The 20,538-nt window shown below is 39.1% G+C and overlaps 1 protein-coding gene across 1 annotated transcript in view; it reads left to right on the top strand.

Annotated features, from left to right (window-relative positions):
• The window catches only part of HIF1A (hypoxia inducible factor 1, alpha subunit (basic helix-loop-helix transcription factor)), a 16,343-nt gene extending 384 nt beyond the window's left edge, over positions 1–15,959 (top strand). Inside the window, exons 2-14 of the mRNA XM_008940710.1 lie at positions 782–927; positions 1,031–1,115; positions 3,865–3,977; positions 5,039–5,241; positions 6,532–6,638; positions 6,811–6,958; positions 7,775–7,995; positions 8,161–8,441; positions 8,923–9,045; positions 9,262–9,656; positions 10,498–10,606; positions 13,297–13,423; positions 13,589–15,959. Coding sequence (XP_008938958.1) covers positions 782–927; positions 1,031–1,115; positions 3,865–3,977; positions 5,039–5,241; positions 6,532–6,638; positions 6,811–6,958; positions 7,775–7,995; positions 8,161–8,441; positions 8,923–9,045; positions 9,262–9,656; positions 10,498–10,606; positions 13,297–13,423; positions 13,589–13,740 — 2,210 coding nt within the window. The 3' untranslated portion in view covers positions 13,741–15,959. The remainder of the gene's footprint in view (positions 1–781; positions 928–1,030; positions 1,116–3,864; positions 3,978–5,038; positions 5,242–6,531; positions 6,639–6,810; positions 6,959–7,774; positions 7,996–8,160; positions 8,442–8,922; positions 9,046–9,261; positions 9,657–10,497; positions 10,607–13,296; positions 13,424–13,588) is intronic.
• Positions 15,960–20,538: the final 4,579 nt, after the last annotated feature.

Genomic DNA, 20,538 nt, shown 5'->3' with positions numbered 1-20,538 from the left:
AGCAGGCTTTGTTTTTCCCCCTCTCTATTCTGGTGATCCCAGTTGGCTCATCCTAGCCACAGTGCTGTTTTCAGTCTCATTTGACCCTTATCCCCAGGTTAATTTCTTTCATTTAACCTTCCTTTCTTCCCTGAAGCTTGTTGCTACAGCTGTGCTTTACTGAACTGTACATGGTTGGCACAAGGCTGGCTTAGCCACCTGTAGGTGTTTTTCCTCAATATAAACTGCAAGGTGTTTTGTGTTTTTTTTGTAATTTGTACTCCACAGAAGGTGAAGCTAGCTGAGGATATGTCTGTCTCTGCAGCTACACCTTCCCATGTAACTACAGGAGCATCTGAGCCAGCTTATGAACCAGTATCAGTATAGCATGCTATGGATGCTGTACTGGTTATTTCCACTCATGCACACCTACCTGTACTGTATGGAGGAGTGACTTTGATAGCTGTGCTCTGAACAGTCTGCTGGGAAGCCTCTGAGAAAAAATTGTAAAGCCTTTTTGAGATAAATGGTAATATTTTTGCCACCTAGTCTTCTCCTTAAGGTGGAAGGTTTATTAGTCTATACAGAAAAGCACAGAGGGTTAACCTCACTCTGATTTTCTGTGATTTGTGACACCACTGCTAGAGCCTGAAGAATGTAATTGATCTGTAAGTGGATTATACTGGCTTTGAACAGTCCTGCAAGAATGACTCCCTGCAGAGTGGTGCCAGAAGTCATTCCTGATGGTAAGTGAAGAATGGCTGATGTTTACTTAAAACAAAAAATGTGTGGATGCTTGCAGGTGAGCTGGAGACAGAAGCCAAAATGGAGAAGGAACTGAACTGTTTCTACTTGAAAGCTCTTGACGGATTTGTCATGGTTCTGTCTGAAGATGGGGACATGATTTACATGTCTGAAAACGTGAACAAGTGTATGGGACTCACTCAGGTGAAACACTGACATTTCCTAAGACTGTTTCTGATCTATAAAAGATCTTAAATCTTTGTATATGTAAAATAAGACACCCATATACTACTTATTTTTTTTGCAGTTTGAGTTGACGGGGCACAGTGTATTTGATTTCACTCACCCATGTGACCATGAAGAGCTGAGAGAAATGCTTACACACAGAAATGGTGAGAAGAAAAAAAAAAAAAAATTGATTTAATTTACTTATGGGTAGCTCCTGTTGGCATTAGTGCAGCTGAATATCTGCCAGAAAAAGGTGTTGAGAGAACAAGCTAGTATGTGTTGCTGCTTATAGTTCAACACTAACTTTGTTCGAGATACTAAAAGCAGAAACATGCAGAATGTTTTTGCAAGAACCTAATGGTAGGGGAGATGAGACTTCATTAGTACTTTTTGTTCTAAAAGAAAATTAAGACTAAAATGGAGTTATTGAGAGTTGAAAGGATTAGTGTGCCTACAGGAATAAAATTAGAGATGGGCTGAATGACGATGATCTGAAGCAATTGCTATAAAGTTACATGGAAAAGTTAGTGGTGCATTTATCTTAGTCTGGGTTTGTCTTTACAGGACAACCTAAAAGCAAATCTTTCCTCCAGAAATCTGTGATGTTATGCTTAAGACACAAAAAGAATACTGTGTTTAGGACACCGAAAAACTAATCGAAGGATACCTGAACAGCCTAAAAAGGGCTTTGGGATTGGTGCATGAAATTGGTACTTTTTCATAGATTTCTAACTCTTCTCCATCTGAGGGAGCAGAAGACCATGTTCACATATTCTATATGCTTTTGAATTTAAAAAATGCCCATAAATTACTGCTTTGTCTTCTAAAGGTTAGTTAATGACTACAGAGACTTGGCAGCCTGCATGCCTCTGAACAAATCTGCTTTACTTGGTTGTTAGAAGTTTAAAATCTGACCTCTCTAATTCCTGTTTCATCAAACAAGGGCTGTACAGACTCTGAATCTAGCTAGTGGCAAATTACCAAGCCTGACCTCTGCTGTTGTGTAGCACTGTAAAGTCTACAGTCTTCTAGGCTGTCCTCCTGTTTCATTTAGTGGAAGAGACCTGATAAGATATCCTAGCATTCAGGGCCCTGACTTTGATTTTGTAAGCATTTTTTTAAACTTGCCTGCACTTAGTGTTGGAGCATGTTCCTAAGGCTAGATGAAACTTCCCTTCCTGCTTCTGTTTTGGAATATAGTAATGCATCTGAGGTGGGCAAACAACTTCACTAGAGCAAACAAACCAACCCACCCAAGAAAACCCAACCTGGTCTTGTTGCAAAAGCATATTCTTAAAAATGTCATATTACTGAGGTTCATGCAAACAAACTTGAGTGTCTAAATTGACCAGACTAGAATAAGATGTCTAGAAAGCATTATTACAAAATCTGTTTTGCAAATGAAGTTGGCAGACAAAAGTCTAAATTACAGTAATAATAGCACATTTTTATATTTATTCCCTGGTTGCATTCTACTGCAGCACTTAACATCAGTGGCACTATTTTGGTTTTGAATTGAGTATTAAATACTCCCCTTTGGGACTGCACAGGTATAATTGAATATAAATGTGATTGGCAGAAACTGAACTGCATTCTGATTTTATGAAGTTGCTTTTTAAACTTTCAAGCTGGCAATTTTAAAAATAATGTCCAGTGCTGAATCAGACTCGAGAAAGTTGCTCCATTTTTTATAGTTGCTTCCTAAAGCAAAGCCTTAAGCATCAGGACCTGGTAACAATAACATTCTGTGATCTTCAACTATGAGTTTCTGTATTGGTTTAACTCTTTCAAAAAGACACGGAATTAAATAAGTCTTGGCTGCTTCACTGAACTCTGCTTTATTTTCTTTCCCACTCCTTGCCAGTCCTTGATTGAGGATTTTTTGGTGTGGCTTGTCCCTGTTATTCTTTGCCTCTGCTAGAAGCAATAGACAACGTAGCGTAGGGGCTTTCACATTTTTCTGATGACTTTTGTCAAACTAATAGTTGCAGTGCAAGCCACCGTGAAGAAATCCATAGCTGCTATTTTCTGTGGAGGATGACAGCAAATTATTGTATAAACTTGTATCAGAAGTAAGCTCATGAGTTCTAAACGTCCACCCTCTGCTGGGATTTGGTCCTCGCTCTTTAGCATGTCTCATTTTTCCACTGCTCCTTATCCAGGGTGCTTCATTTCCTTCTGCTTTCAGCTCTCCTGATAGGATCAGTTTGCACTTTGTTTGCCCAGAATAGCCTAGCTAGTAATCAACTGTGAAAGGTTCTCCCCTGTAAAGGCAAAAACTTCACTCAAAGCCTGCTGTTAGCCAGTAAGGCTAAAAAATTAGTGATGCTAATATGAATTTCTATTAGGATTACTTGACTTGTTTTTTTCCCCCAAGAATGGTAATAACGTGTTTAAAAACTTGTCCCCTGTTTACTCTAAGATTGTAAACCACTGTGGAAATACTTGGGTGCATGTAAACACCAGAGCTGTTAATTCTGAATTGAAAAAGTTAAAATATTGCAGTCTTTAAGAGCTACAGTATTTGACTGGAACCTCCCTGCAGTGAGTTACAGATGCATTTCAGTGGAAAGCAACTCAACAGTACTACTCATCTTCTGTCACAGTTAAATACACTAAATTTTCAATCAATCTTTCTTTCTCCTCACCCCTTTAAAAGTCCTGAAATCTGAGTGTGGAGTTAGCTGCAAATATGATACTGATCTTAATTTTTTTTTTTTTTTTTGCCTATCTCACAGTAAAGCTCACTCTGAAAAGCTTTATTATCAAAAGTACTGTTAGGTTTCTCAATCTTTTAAATGTATTTGCTGAGTCTTCCCCTAGTCTTAGTGTTCTATAGCATTTTAGGGTTTTTCATGCCTTCGGAAGATGATCCAAGAGCTTAAGAATTGGTTTACTCTTTGCTTTTGCCAGGTCCTGTGAAAAAGGGCAAAGAGCAAAACACGGAGCGCAGCTTTTTTCTCAGAATGAAGTGTACACTGACTAGCAGGGGAAGAACAGTGAACATAAAGTCTGCTACGTGGAAGGTAACTAATGCAAAGGAATATTTGTGTAGTTTGGCAGCTTCCTCTTCAGATGTCATAACACTGTATTTCAACATTTTTACTTCATGTAACAAGCTTGAGTTTCACTAATGATTGTGCTTCAATATGCTGAATTTTAATGCTGAATACATCAGAGGTAACTAAAACAATGTTTGAATATTAGTTTTTCAAAACTCTTTTAATGAAGTCTCCATTTTAAATTAGAGGTTATTTTCTAACTAGAAATTATAACTACTAAATATATTTGAATAAAGCTGTCTCCTCTGAGAAAAAAAAATACTTGACACCACTTATGCTGATGCCTGATTTCTTTTGATTTGATGCTGTAAATGGGACAGTGGAGGTCTCTCTGAAGGACTTCAATACCATTCTTTCTGAAGCTGCTGGCTACCCCTTTTGTAACAGTTGGAACAAAAAGAGGCCAGCCTGATAACTTTCTGCAGCGAATGCATTTTCTCCTCTGGACAAAAAGTAACCTTTTACTGTATCAAGTGGTATTATGGCTCACAATTCTCTTTTAAAACTTTAGTTATTCTGGATCAAGCAACTTTTTTTCTTTCTTGCTGTCTGAACAATTTCTACTTCACAACAGTTTTAGAAAAAAAAAGGCACCATTTCTTGTGTCTTTAAGAATGTTTGTCCTCTAATGTCACTTCTGCAGAAGACCTAACATGGAGATTTCTACTACTACCATAACTTTCAAATTGAATTAGTAAGATATCTTTTGCTGAGGAAATTGCTTGTTGTCATCAGTGTAACTGTGAGAGAAGAGCAGTTCACAGAAATGCAGAAGTGTCTGGCGTTGCTTCAGCCAGCACCCAAGAGAAGGGGTTGGCAGCCTGCGTGCCTGTGCGGCCCACGGAGCACGGGTAGAGCTGCTGCTCCTCCTGAAGGCACTGCTGCCTTCTGCTGCTGTCACAGCCAGGGTGGGGAGGGGAGGGGAAGGACTTTGCTCGGGGTGTGCCGCTGGAGGTGCCACTGTGCACCTGTGTGTCTGACAGGACAAGAACCTCGTCTCTCCCTAACATGCGGCTTTCCCGTAGGTGCTGCACTGCACTGGACACATCCGTGTGTATGACACGTGCGGAAACCAAACTCACTGCGGCTACAAAAAGCCTCCCATGACGTGTCTGGTGTTGATCTGTGAACCTATTCCTCACCCGTCAAACATTGAGGTCCCCCTGGACAGTAAAACGTTCCTCAGTCGTCACAGTCTCGATATGAAATTTTCCTATTGTGATGAAAGGTAACGGATTTTGTACTTTAGAAGAGAATTCATTTGAAGGATTTGCAGGGTTGGTACATGTTGGCCTTACACATTGACATAGTCTTGCTCGTTAACTTGATTCATCTGCACAATACTTTGGCTTTTCTAACTGATCAGGATGTCTTACTTAAAAGCCAAATTTTTAAATGTAAGGAGGGTGCAGTGTTATTTCTTTGAAAGCAATCCTTTGCCTGCCCTTAACTGCCTGTTCAAGTTGGTCTTTAGTGTAGTGGCAGCAATTAAAGTAAAATGAGAAGATTCTTCTGGGCACTGAAAAACCAGGAAGGATTTTAGGTTTCTCAAAGACAGTGGTACATTTTAGTGACTGAAAAGAGTGTGTGTAATACTTGTCAGATGCGTTTCATTGCTACCACTCCCAGCCTCTCCCTTCCTCAGATAAGTGTCTCCTTTCTCTACTCCAAAAAACCCCAAAAGTTCAGGTGTACTTTTAATGCCATACATGTGCTGTTGAAGATCAGATTTTGTGTTCTGGTACAAATCACAGGTGCAGTAAAATACATAGGTCTGCTCTTACTAGTCTCTGGGTAGTAAGGAAATCATTGGCTTGAGGTTTTTTGCTGTTTGAGTTTGTTGGTTTTGTTTTTGTTTTATTTTTTATATATTTTTAGTTGGGTGTTATTTGTTCTACCCGTTTTCTTTATAAAAAAATAAGCTTCCAATTAGTTGCTGCAAAGAGATGTTAGTTCGGGTTGTTTTCTGCCTTCTGCAGTAACTACCTTTTTAGGACTGATGGTGTCACATAAAAGGCACTTATTTGGTCATGTTCTTCATGTAGAATAGAGCAAAATTACTGTTCGCCTGGTTAGCACTGCCCTCTAAGGGCTGAAGAAAGTACTGTTTGCTTTAAAAGCTGGCAGTGGTTGAGTGAGTAGAATAAATCTGATTCCTAATTTCTTAGTTGCAGTTTTAAAGCTGTTGAAGTAGATCTTTGTTATTTATTTGCTCATATTTGTGTAAGATGGATATGTTGGTCTACCTTTAAGCAAAAGAGGTAAAAGTCTAGAAGGCAGGGATTGATTTAATCCTGTCCACCACAGGATATGACTAATAATTATTCAGTGAGAAAGAAAGTCCTATGCCTGCTGAAACTTCTCTATTAAAGCAGCATAAAAAAATAGCAATTTATTTCAAAATGAAAACTCCCCGTAAACCAAAATTGCTGCTAATGTGTATGGAAGTGACTCTTGGGTAGTATTTGTGCTGGTCCATGTCTGCTTTTACTTAGCAGTTTTTTCCCTTGTTTTAAAGAATTACAGAGTTGATGGGGTATGAGCCAGAGGAACTCCTGGGTCGCTCTATCTATGAGTACTATCATGCGCTGGATTCGGATCATCTGACCAAAACACACCATGACAGTAAGTGAAAAGATGTATTTAAAGCCCTCCAACTACAAGAGATGACATACAGCAGCAGGGGCAAGCAGCAGCAGAAATTTCTTTTAATTGGAGCTCTGAATCTGGAGTGAATACTGAAACGGTTTCCTTTTTTTCTGTCTGTAACTAAAGCTGGTGTCCTTTCTGCTTTCAGTGTTCACAAAAGGGCAGGTGACAACAGGACAGTACAGAATGCTTGCTAAACAAGGTGGCTACGTCTGGGTTGAAACTCAAGCAACTGTCATCTACAACACTAAGAATTCTCAGCCACAGTGCATAGTGTGTGTAAACTACGTGTTGAGGTAAGCTGAGTGGACATTGCTGTTCTTTGTCATCACTTCTGTTGGAGACTTTGTTTAGAATACTGCCAGTCCTAGGAATACGAATTGTATTTGGAAACAAAACACTTCTTAGATCTACTGATGTCAATAGGAAGAGCCCTGCAGACCAGGGAGCATAGGGCCAGCCTCTCCTGTACTATGCAGTGGAAGCACTTGAGAATATGTGGGCATTGTAGACAGCTCTCTAATCTTTGTCCACAGTCTGGAGCAGTTGATTGCACTAATAAATTCCTAGGCATGGACTCAGAGCAGCAGTGATGGTGTCTTTCTTAATCCCATGTATCGTTTTCTTCCTTAAAACTCTGCCTTCAGTTGAAGCTTTCAATTAAAAGACTTGACTGACTTTCTGCAATTGTATAATAGTCTTAAATTAATTTAAAAAATTTTGAGGAACGGACCAGTACCAATCTCTCAACATATTGCACATTCATTTAAAACAAAGAAAGCTTTAGGAAGGATGTAACTTTCTTTTTCCTTCTTACTTTCTCAATGCTTTCAGAAAAGCATGTTTATTTTTGTTACTTTTTTTTTTGATGGCACTACAACTAGTGCTTACTTTATCTGTTACATTTGAAGAAAGAATTAGTAAGAGGAAAAAAAAGGAATTCTTAAAGCTCCTCTCCTGGTACTCTTATGTGTGTGGTGGTTTTGGGTTGTTTGCATTTTCAGTTATTAGTTGGTGGGTTGGATTTTTTTTTTTCCCCCAATTTACAAAGCTGTTAAGCCTGAACTTATCCCTTTTAGCTGTTCTTTAACAGTTATCTTCCTCTCTGACAGTGGAATTGTTCAGAAGGACTTGATTTTTTCCCTTGGACAAACGGAGTGTATGCTGAAACCAGTGGAGTCTCCCGATATGAAAATGACCAAAATATTCAGCAAGGATGACCTGGAGGATACCAACAGCCTGTTTGAGAAACTTAAACAGGAACCAGATGCTTTAACTGTGCTGGCCCCAGCTGCTGGAGACACAATTATCTCTCTAGATTTCAGCAGTAATGGTGGGTGTGCGTTTAAATTGGAGAGCATGCTAATTAAAGTTAGTATTTTACAGTGAATTGTGTACTATCACTTGCCTAGTGTTATTTCAGCTGCTGTTTAGTTTATTGAGTCCGTAGACATGCACAGTATTGTTACTTAGGTTGATGGTTTCTTTTAATTTTTAGAGTCTGATGAACAACAATGTGATGAAGTTCCTTTGTATAACGATGTAATGCTCCCCTCATCCAGTGAGAAATTGCAGAATATAAATATGGCAATGTCCCCACTGCCTGCCTCTGAAACCACAAAGCCACTTCGTAGCAATGCTGATCCTGCACTCAATAGAGAAGTTGTATCAAAGCTGGAGCCAAACACAGAGCCACTCGAACTTTCTTTTACCATGCCTCAGGTGCAAGAGCAACCAACCAGCCCTTCTGATGCAAGTACCAGCCAAAGTTCACCTGAGGTTAGTTACATAATTTGGATATGCCGTCATTAAAATGTATGTGCTGTTGAGGCTTGTGGAGAAAAGCCAAGGTGGGAATTGAAAATTATTTCTATCTTGTGACTTAAGCTTGTGCTGTGATCTGAGGGAAAAAATAATTCTCATACTCAGCTTTGCAAACACATGCAATACCACCTGAGAAAATAAGATCTCAGGAGTGGTCTTTCTAGAAAAGAATGCTTCAGAGACTTCTCTATACAGCAAATTACTTGCAGTGAATTACTGTGGGGGCTATTTCCAGGTTCCAACGAACTGTGTGCTTCCCAAGTAGGGTAAATTTGAATGTCTCCTGATAAATGTGTTTTCCCTTTCCACTTTAACTTTGTGCAGCTACAACGTGGAGTTATCTTTTCTGTTAGAACATTTTTCAGAGAATCTGTAGATACAGTGCAATGTGATGCAATGACAGAAACTTAAAACTGCGCTCAAAATGTTTTCACAGCCCAGTAGTCCCAACGACTACTGCTTTGATGTGGATAATGATATGGCTAATGAATTCAAACTGGAATTGGTGGAGAAACTCTTTGCAATAGATACAGAAGCAAAAAATCCATTCTCTACTCAGGTAACGTACATTAACATAATTCTGTATCATCTTCATACTCTCCATGTACTTTTTCTCTTAGAATGTCTTCAGGAACCTCCTTCCTCTCATTTAATAGTTCTAATAAAATGCAAAAAAAATATTTTAAGGATGTAGTAAAAAAGAGCATTAATGAAGCTATGAAGTCTTATCTGAGACTCTTATCTATTTATAATTTTTACATCTTGTCTTTTCCAGGAAACTGATTTAGACTTGGAGATGTTGGCTCCTTACATCCCAATGGATGATGACTTCCAGTTGCGATCCTTTGATCAGCTGTCTCCGCTGGAAAGCAGTTCCTCCTGCTCTCAGAATGCAGCCACCATCACCATATTTCAGCAGACTCAGACACCACCAAGTACTGCTGATGAAATAAAACCAGTGACAGAACGTGTGGATGACGTGACGACGCTAATTGTTCCTTCATCTCCTGTCCACATAATTAGCGAGACGAGTAGTGCCCCAGCATCACCGTACAGTGGGAACAGGAGTCGAACTGCATCTCCAATCAGAGCAGCAAAAGGAACAGTGGATCAGACAGAAAAACCTTGTCCAGGAGCACCTAGTTTGCTAACGGTCACCCTCAATAAAAGGTATTTTAAAAGCAGAGCTTAAGCCCTAGCCTCTGGTCAAAAAAATAAGATACAACAGTTGGCAGTATTTAAAAGTGTATATGTTGTCTTTGACATTCTACTTCCAAGTAGAATTGATACATTTAAATTTGGACATTTCAAAAAGCTTTTCTTTTCCATGGTAAACCTCCCTAAAGTTAATTTTGCAGTAGCTTTTACATAAACATCTTGCATAATAGGCAGCTACTGTATGCAAGCTGTGTTCAGAATTTTGTTCTGCTCTTGTATCTGACATGCAGCCTTTTTAAAAGAATACACTAAGCAATTTACAAGTGGTTTATACCCACACAATATTTCTAGTGATTTCATGTCCACTTCGTTATGAGGTAAGAGGCCACTACAGTCTGTGTGCTAGACTTCCTGCTTTTAAAATGAGATGTGTTTTGTAATGATGGATTGTGGCGTATGTAGTGGATATTAATCATGAGAAAAAAAAAAAAACTACAAAGCCAAACATCAGACTTTTGATACATAGAAGATTTATCTGTACATAGGAATATTCACAATATACTTTTCCTCACCCTTCCCTCCCTTTTTCTTTTGAAAGTAAAATTGCTGAACTTTTATGCTTTTTTTTCTGCATACTTTACCATTTTTGTTATAACTCATTCCGAGTTTCACAGCAAGATTAAAAGCTAATATTTATGCTCATAGACAGTGATTGTTGAAATGAGTTGACTACAAAAGAAAAGTAGCATAGTTCATAAATTCAGTTCTGTGATATTGTGTATAAGTGTCCACAAAAGAAGAATGGCTTGAGGATAGTCGAAACGTCTTAACAGCCTGAATCAATTTTTCTTAGATCTACTGCAATGGATGAAGAACTAAATCCAAAGATGCTAGCTTTGCATAATGCTCAGAGAAAACGAAAAATGGAACATGATGGTTCACTTTTTCAGGCAGTTGGAATTGTGAGTTTTGTTTTACCATTTTAAAATATTCACTTTTAACCTTGCAGTTTCTGAAATGAGGCATCAGTGCAGACTCCTGAGTTTAGCTGTTGGTATGCAGAGGAATCCTGGGATCAGAGATAATTGTTTGATAGTGAAATTCCCATATACATGCAGATACTCTGATTTCAGTTCTCTTTTACTGTTAGCTGTTTCAAAAGTGCCCTCTATACCCAAGCACACTTCTGCTAGTAAGATGATGATAGAAGATATGCTTCTATGAACATACGTGCTCTTCAGTAGAATATGTGCAAACAGACAAAATCATATTTAAATTTGATTGCCTTATTTACTTCACTTTAGAATTCAAACTCAATTTTTATATTTGTCTGTACTGGAGGTAGTGTTCTTATGCTCCTTTCTAGGCTTTCATTTTCCCCTCGAGTCAGATTCTTTTACTTGATGACAAGACAATCTGAACCATAAAGGAATAGAATTCATATATCCTAGCAAATATGTATTACTACCACTTTAATTTCATGCACTCTCTCTAATGTTAGTGTGTGAGATGGCGAGTAGCTCATCATCTGTCCCAGCTATTCAAAAGACACTTTTTAATTTAGCCATTTAATTTGGGCTATTCAGCTTTTCTGCAAGGGTATTTTGTCTCCATAGTGTTTGTCTCTTATTTTCAGTATTTTGAAATCTTGAGCTTTGTCATTACATACTGTTACCTTTCTTCTTGCCTTCATTGCAAATTCCCACTTCACTTAAGTTTTGCACAGTTAATTCTTGGTTCCTGTACTGCACTATAGCCTTTGAGATCTTGTTTTTCTAGTGGTCTGTCTCCTAGGTGTAGTCATCCATCATGTGTAGGGTTACCTTTCTTCTGAACTATGAATTATTCTTGTGTTAGCATTCTGGTTCGGGCATGGCACAAACCCCTGTGTACTGTCTCTGTCATCGCTCTCCTCTACAAGAGCTGAGAAAGCTTCTCTATGTCCAGTTTTTTTTCTATGAGGCAAGCAGGTTTTATTTTAAAAAAATAATCATGCTTATGCCATTCAATTTAATTTGCTAAATGCTTTGCACTCTCATGCATGTTGTCCTGTTGCTTCTAGTAGCCCTGTAAGAATTCAAAGCTCTGCAAGAAATTTTATTGCCTCCCATTGCCTTTTTCTCATGCAGTGCAGCTACAGCTACCAGACTGCATTGCTGATAAGATATTCAGAATCGTGTGGGGTGTTATTAAATGAACAGAACACAAGCAGTTTTGTATGAACTGCTGCAGCAGTGTTCAGGCTTCTATGCTTAGTGCCTTTTTAATGCTTGTAGGTTCAAACATCATTCTTTATTACACCTTTTTCTTTTTGCTGCATCCGTTTGGGCTGTTTCTGCACAGTTAGAAGCTGAATTTTCCACGTAGCTGGGTCTTACTGACGTTATGTCAAGTGAGTGCTTTTGTTGTTTGGCTTCCTTCCCCACAATGGATTTCTGAGAGGATAAACTCGGTGTTGCACACGCACAGAAGAAAAATTATGTGAAATCCAGGCTTATAAAATGTGGTATTCTGGGATTGTACAAAAACTTGCTGCAACTTCTTAGCTGTAAGGGAATGTGACTTACTTTGCAAAGAGTGAAAATAAGTGATGGCTAACGTAAAATAGTACTTTGGTTTTCTAGAAAACAAGAGAATTGAACGAGTGCAGGATGTGTTACAGTAAGGTTATGAAATAATGATCCAAATCATTACATTGAAAAAGATGAGCTGTATCTTTCTTGATACAAAGGACTGTATTGCAGTCACAGCTAAAAAGATAAACCAGCAACAGCGCTGGTGATTGACGTTACTGTGAAATGCAGCTTCTACGTCAGAGCTGTTCTGTTATACAGCTGTCCCTTGGGCTTGCATGGATCTTTTATAACCTGAAAGCACATTTTTTACTATTTTAAGTGCTAATGGCAGGATTCTGAAATATCTTTTCCTCTTTTTGCAGCAGTCAGTGCTAATAACACGACAAAACTTTGCAGTTAACTACTTTTGCTAGAAAACTTGATACTAAGATGATGTTTTCCTTCTGTCCCATGTCTCAGTGGCAGCTTCTTCCTACTTATCCTAATTATATGGAGCCCTTAAGAGTTTTCTCATCTCTCTATCTTCTATGCTGCTGTCAAAACAATATGCTAAGGAGCCATAGCTGCAACAGAATGGCTTAGGACTGTGTTCCCCACAAGACCTGGGTCAGATCATCTGGTAGCAATAACTGGAGTGCAAGCAGAATTTACATCTTGAATTTAGATAGAATCAATCTCCTGAGGTTCCTGAATCTCTTGTCTATGCTATTAATTCCAGTGCAGAAAACCATTAGAGACTTCAGTGAAAACCTGGTGCTTACTCACACAAGAGCAGTGGTAATTAAATGGGTGGGTATGTGTACAGGGGTGTGCTAATCTGGAGCACGGTAACTGATGATAAAAAGGATTTAGTAATTGTTTTCTGAAAGGGATGTAAAGTCTTAATCTGATTTGGTTTTCTTCTAAATAATTTTTAAGGCCAGTATACCTGGAAATCTATTTCTCCCCAAGTTCTGAGTTAAGTCCACTTCAAATTGTCACAATGCCTATGTTAGTAATTAGTGACAGGAAGAGGGTCGTGGAGGGCTGGAAAGATCCAGTATTCAGTAAGGAAGATTAATTTTGTTTCTTTCTAGGGGTCTTTATTCCAGCAGTCAGGTGACCGTGGAGGAAATGCATCGCTTGCTTGGAAACGTGTAAAGGGATGCAAAACAAATGGTCACAGTGGAGTGGAGCAGAAGACAATCATACTACTATCAACTGGTTGGTATCTTCTTTAAATAGGTAGAAGGGGGCAAAGGGGGGCTGCGTGAAAGTGAACTGAGGGACAAAACCACATCCCCACTTACCTCCTGTATGAAAAAGTTTGGAGGAAAGGTTAAGCGTGGTGAATAAAGTGCAATTTTTCTCCTTCCCCTCCCTCTTTAGACATAGCAAGTAAACTTCTAGGGCAGTCGATGGATGAGAGTGGACTACCCCAGCTCACGAGTTACGATTGCGAAGTAAACGCTCCCATACAAGGCAACAGAAACCTGCTACAGGGTGAAGAACTGCTCAGAGCTCTGGATCAAGTTAACTGAGCTTTCACAATACTTGTTCCTTTTTTGGACACTGGTGAATCATCACCTAAAGCAGTCTATTTATATTTTCTATATCTGATTTTAGAAGCCTGGCTACAGTACTGCACTAATTCAGTTAGTTCAGTTTTGATCCCCTTTGTACTTATTTTGACAGTCTTTTTAATATGTTCTTTATGTAACAATAACTCAAACTATAGTGCATTTTTATAATTCTTTGGTACCTACACTTTGAAGTCCATTACATTTAAAACACACTTGCAATAGCAGCTTTGAAATATGCACCTGATTTTAAAAAAAAAAAAAAGTATTTATTTTTTGGCTGGGGAGTTGGTCACCAAAACTTATCCTTAGTAAAATGTCAACACAAGAAAAACTGGCAATACTTCCATCCTGCTCTTCATAGGTAGTTGGAAGACTTGTGCTCTCTTACTCTTTATGTTCAAATAAGTTTTTTATTTTAATAGTTTTTATAAGAAACAACAATGCTTTGCAGCAGTGCATTGTAGCCACAATCGCACAATATATTTTCTTAAAAAATACCAGCAGTTCCTCATGCAATATAGTCTGCATTTATAAAAACTAGTTTTTGAGAAGAACCTTCTTTTGTTTGCCTATGAATTCATGTTTAAACCTGGATTATATCATTATTTTAATCACATTGTAATATAAATTGCTCTTAAATGCTGTCTTATGCTTCTGATTTAAATGAGTGGTTAGTCAAAGGAAAGGCTTTATCTGGAAAGGGCTAGCAGCATTTTACTTGGATACGTTCTCAATTTAGAGAGAGTTTGATGTTCTTAAAGTAGTCACTTTGCCAGCTGAAAAAAAAAAATCCCTGCCTGTAGTTGTTGAAGTTAATGCTAATATTGTGTATGATCTTAAATCTAAATGTTCAGCTTACCCTGTGTGGTATAGGTGATATTTCAAGCAGATTGTAAAACATCTTGCATTGTTAGCAAAGTTTTATCTAGTACATCATTGAGTTGCTCAATATTTTGATGTTTTGGTTTTATGCACCTTGTTGGTATTAACATCCATATGTTTTCATGTAGATTTCAATAACTTGAATATATTTAGAAGCCTTTTTATTTAGAAATATATAGTTGTCACAAACTTCTTATTTTCCTCTATGTACTGTACAAAACCTTCATTCACTCATTCTTTTGCTCTTTGTGGTTGGATCTAACACTAACTGTATTGTTTTCTTACATCAATAAACTATATGTGGACCAGGCCCCCTTGGGGAGTGTGTTATCTGAGAGAAATGAGATAATTTATATTTTTGTTAGTGGTTATTGTTCATCTGTGTTCCCTTTTTAACTTAGCGTTGATCGGAAATCACTGCTTCCTTATTTTGATTGTAACATCTCTGCGTTAATTCTTTGAGCCTGTTCAGTGCTGAAGTCTTCTAGACAGTGTTGTACAACCGCTCGCCAAAGATGTTAAACTTTTAAATCTGTTATCACCCCAGTCAGCAAACTTGAAAGTGAGGAGACAGCGTGCTCCTGCTACTTCAGAGTGGAAAGGTTCTTCCGTGTTCACAGCCTCAAGGCTTGTCTCTGGAAGCTTTATCAAGGTAACACTGGAAAGCAGGGCAAAGTAAAATTCATGGTAGTGATTAATTAAAGATGGATTTTTATCACAGAATGCCATGATTAAAAAAAATTAAGCTGGTACTGGATCATAAAGCTTGTTCTATATTCTTGTGCTGCTGACCCAGTAACTTTGACTAGTTGGCTTTTGTCCTTTCGCTGTCATAAAACACAGTGCTATTGATACAACCTTGTAACGTGTAAATACAGTCAACAGACTGTGCATTCTTCAGACTATTAAAAAAAACATTATCTCAATGCAAGAAAGCAAATGTGGAGTGTCACAAGAATTATTTTGGAAACTTTGGTTTTATGGATTCTTTAGAGTCTTTTGAAAGCAATATAATGGGACATAATCTGTTTCCTAAAATCAGTTTCACTGAAAGGAGCACTTTTCAAACTGACAGCTCTATCAAACTAAACGGAGATTACTAGCTACCAACTAAAAAAAAAGGTGTGGCACTAGTAGCAGAAACCAGTGGCACACTTCAAGTGGGAGTAGAAATTGCACAAAGAGGAGCAAGTGTGTAGGTGCGCTAAGCTGGAGTTATATCTTTGTGCAGGGAACATTTTGAATATATACTCCTGCTACTGAATATCAGAGATTTGTAATGCAGCCTTTAAGTGAACAAAGCTAGTCACTTAGCATCAACCATCCCTTAGAACAAAGCTGATGGAGTTCCCCAGGTAAAGGCAGCAGAGACGCTGCCTCCCTGCAGCGTGCGGTCTCTCGGATGGAGTTCTTCCCTGCCAGCAGCTGGGAGGTTTACCAGGGAACCTGCCGGGGGCTTATGCAAAGCCCCTGCTGCTGGGGGCATCCCTTCACTTGGCTCTGCATGGGCTGATGTGATGCTTCTGTCAGACAGAGTCCTACAGACACGTGAAAGGTGCAAGTGGGCTCTGTTTTTCTGACTGTCCGGCAAGCTTTGAGTTGCCCTGGTGGGTGATAACACCTTTGTCTCCCAGGACAAACTTCATACCATTTTGCTACTCTCTTGACCCTATTTTGGAGGACCCACTGAGATATGCCTGTTTCTTTTCAGTGCAATTTTAAGAGCTGTACATTTTCAGAGAAAAATTCATATTTAAAAAAGGAAGAAAACTGAAGTGACCCACATGCTTTAGAGGCCTGCTGGATCGTCTTTGGTCTTAGTGACAGCACCCCTGGGCTTCAATGAGCCAGGTTTCATCTAAGAATCTGCCCAATCTTCTCCCTTTTTTTATTGTACAGAATAACAAGGCATAGCTTTTTGTGTACAGTCTTGATAAAAGTGTCTGAAACGTGGAATTAATGGAATGAGCTGCAGTAGCTGTATTGGTTTAATCTAGGAAAAAACCCCAAGCCTCTTAGAGACAGTAAACGCAGGGAAAAGTAACAGGAATTCTTTTGGCCTTGGCAGAGCTTTACTAAATGCAGATGTGAGCGTGCAAAAACCTAGAAGTAGAGCTTTGGTGTGGGTTTATTCTTTTTTTTTTCCACCTTAGGCTCTGGGAATACACAGCCTGATTCTAAACCTGCTTTGGAGGACAAGCTTCTAGAATACCATACTTTTTAAATGCCTTCTTAGTGACTTTGAATATTTTTTTTTTCTTTAAAAGGTAGCTGACTTGTTATCTTTTAAAATGTCAAAGTGCTACATTAGAGCATTTATTCTCTGCCAGTAGTAAAGAAACTCCAGTGTTTCCTTCTGTGTGTGAAACATGGTAGATTATGTAGGAATGATAAACTGAGGGAATAACAAAGCCAGCTTCCAGATCATCATGACTACAGCAGCAGTCAAGCCACACCTTCTTCATGGCAGAGCACAGTTATTTTTACATATGGGTTCTAATTGATGCTTTTATCTACAATGGTGATGGCTTTGTTAAAAGGCAAAAGAATCTTTAAACTAGTATTTATGGTGACATGGTTCATTCCTTTACCAGAGAGTAGTTATAGCTAACTACAGGTGTAGCTCCCAAGAATTCACTGAAGTCTGCTGTCCAGCAGCTTCTCTCAGGTGTAGTGTACTGAGTAAGTTAAGGTGGCCCAGAGTCCACAGTACACCTTTGTAACATGCCTGCCTTCCATGTAAGGAGAGAGGCTTGGACTGTTTAATCTCTGAAAACCTTTAGGTGAAATGGCAACAATTTCTTGTGTGTCTGTGTACACACATTAAACTCTCCCTCAGACATTAATGAATTAAAGAATCACAGATAAAGGCCAGAAAGAATAATTAATACTTTACACATAACACTGGTGATAATTTTAAGACTTCAAGGCTTATTTCAGATGAATAGATCTGCTCTGCTTCCACTGAAATAAAACACCAGGATCCCAAAAGTCTGATGGTTCCAGATTAAACTACTGCATATTTATTAGTAAGGTTTTTTGTTATTTAAAAAGCTGTTTAGCTCTTCAGTTAAACAATGGTGGGCTGTTCCACCAGCATCTGTTGGCAGACTTCCTCCTGTTACACTGCTGAATGAACCGTTTCCTTTGATGCACAGTGCTGTGGAAGCTGGGAATTAGGAGTCCCCAGCCACTGTCAACCAGGCTGGACATGCCCGAGGTCACCATCTGTCCCCATCCCTGCTGGTCAGCTGCTGCTGAACAGAACACGCACATCACTGCCCTTACACACGTTTTTCAAACTGTAATTAGGCAACATGAGAATAAATGTTTCTCAGGCCAGGAGTATTCTGCGGGAAGACCATTTTCATAGTAATTCATCCAAGTTTGGTATCCAGCTTTCACTAAAAATACCCTCAAGCAATTAGGCACTTGACTCCCTGGAAAGCTCCTTTCTGGAGAACTGATTTTTGATTGAAATTCTAGAAATAAGTTGTCATTCTTCTGCTTCCCTGCTTACCTTGAGCAAAGCTTGCCAGATTACCAAAAAGTTAAAGAGTTTGCTACTGGATTTATACAATATGGTAGATTTTGTGAATAATAGCAGTATTCTCCAATGAAGAAGTGGTATATTTTAATGGAATTCTTTTTTTTGGAACCAAGTACAATGTATTGCAATTGATATTTCTCTTGAAGCATTTTGACATACTTGTGACTGTATTTCTTTTTGATTGTGTAACAGTACAAAATTCAATAAAAGAGAGGGTTTGTTTCTAATTTGTAGCATCTATGATCTTTCTGTTCACCCCTTACCCTGTTCTAAAAGATGTAGATGGCAAAACTACATTTTAAAGCCAACTAAATTTGCAGCCTAACTAAAACTCCTTCCATGTTTGAGGTCTGACTTTACTACTGAAGCCACGAACTTTGACACTAGGCACACACGTGGTCTGTTTTCTGAAAGCATGGACCAGTTCTGCCTTGCCCTCACAGCGGAATGCTGTTCAGCTTGGACACAGTGGTTACCCCACCTGAATTCAGTGGGCTACACACACGAGCAGGAGAGGTTAAGCACACAATTTAACAAGCTGGACACTAGGGACAGTGTAAGAGAGCAGCAAATACAGAGCCAGTGGGACAGAGAGTGTTTTTGAATCCTGTTGGGAGTAATTGCAACAAGAACACCTTAGTAACCAAACAGAAACTAGTTTGGAGCCAAGGTGACATCTCCAGGTGATTTATTGCTCTCAAGTACATGCAAATAACTTCACGAGAACTTGTGATTCTTCCTTTCCTGTTAAATCAATGCTGCTTCCTGCTGCACAAATTAAAAATCTTTTGCAAGGTTTTTGCTTGGTTGGGGAAATCGAAAGCAGAAGGCACATGTGAGTACTGTCAACTTTTTTTTTTTTTTTCCAAGAGGACTTGTGCAGCTGGAGAGCCCCCTGTACCTTGTATCTATGTGGGACAAACAGCTTTTGAACTTGCAACTTCTAAGCTAGGAATTAACAGAGCAAACAGGACTTCATCATTTAGAAATTAAGTAAGAATACAAAGAACATGCAGTAACCAGTCCACTTTTCCTTACATCACCTAATTTAAAAAAAATATTTGTTTGAGTTAGTAAGGCAGCCTGTTAAGAATTAAAGTGCACTAATGAAAAATCTGAAGGAGCACTAGAAAACACACCATATAGCAAGAAGAGCAAAGTATTAATTAGTCTAAAAATTGTTGTCATTCCATTGTATACACCACAGAAGGGGAATTCTCTGAAGAAACCTTGTTGCTCTTTGCTATTCTGCTGCACTTTCATTCTTTACACTGGAGCCAAATTTCTGCAAGGAAAGACTTAGCACCCGTTAACATACGGGCACAAGAGCCTCATCCTCACTGCATCTTCCATCATCCCATCAAGTGCCATGACCTGCAGCCCCATCCGCCTTAGACAACCAATTTCCATCTAGTGTTTCTTATAACACCATCTCTGAGAAATCCCAACACTCACTGCACGCTTACTATACAAACATCAGAACACACACTCAAGCTTTACAAATTCAGCATCACTCGAATCGCGGCTTGTCACGGCTCCTTTTAAATGAAGGGATAACTCCTGTACCAAGTAGGGCTTGGCCTGACCTGAAAGTAATGACAAACTCACTCGATGTGTCAGTTAGTAACTCGATTGTGCTTTGAATGCCTCAGTCCATTTGGGGGGGTGAGGTACAGCATAACTGTTTTCCCAACAGCCCTGGCATTCTGTTTCAAAATGAGTACAATCTGCTGAAGAGTCACATACTGGCTGAACAGGGTCACTGCCCTGTGTCTCTAAACATGAATCCAAATGATAGATGAGAACGACTTGTCTTCTCAGAAAAAAAAATAAAATAAAGCCAACCCAAAGCCCAGCAGGTTCAGCTTTCCCCCTGCAGCTGCGAAAACCTGCTCAGCTCCTCTCTAACAGCTCTGCTAATACTTCTGTCCCCAAAATCAATGGCGGTGGCCATCAGCGGTGCTTGAAGACAACAGCTGCTTAGCTGACGGCCACTCATTTCCTACTCGTCGATAAAGGTAGCCAAAGGTTGCATTCCAGCAGCCTTTTGGGAAATGCAATAAATGTGGAAAGATGCTTTTGCGCCTAAAGCCATGGCAGCTCCTGTCAGTGCCGGAGCTGAAAGCTCGAAGCGCCTATATTTAAGGAGCGGCCCTAGGATCAATTAGTTAATATTAAATGGGAACTGGAGAATATCACGATATCGGAGCCAGCAGAATTTAATTTTGCAGGGCATGATTATTGGAGAAAATGAAACGCGCGTTTTCAAGCTGGTCACAGAGCGAAGCTCCTGCAGGTTTAAACACCCCAAAGCAGCGCGGAAC

This window comes from Merops nubicus, unplaced genomic scaffold (genome assembly GCF_000691845.1).
Source record: "Merops nubicus isolate BGI_N331 unplaced genomic scaffold, ASM69184v1 scaffold52415, whole genome shotgun sequence".
Taxonomy (NCBI): domain Eukaryota; kingdom Metazoa; phylum Chordata; class Aves; order Coraciiformes; family Meropidae; genus Merops; species Merops nubicus.
Note: the sequence above shows the minus strand (reverse complement) of the source record. Positions and strands in the feature narration are given on the sequence as shown.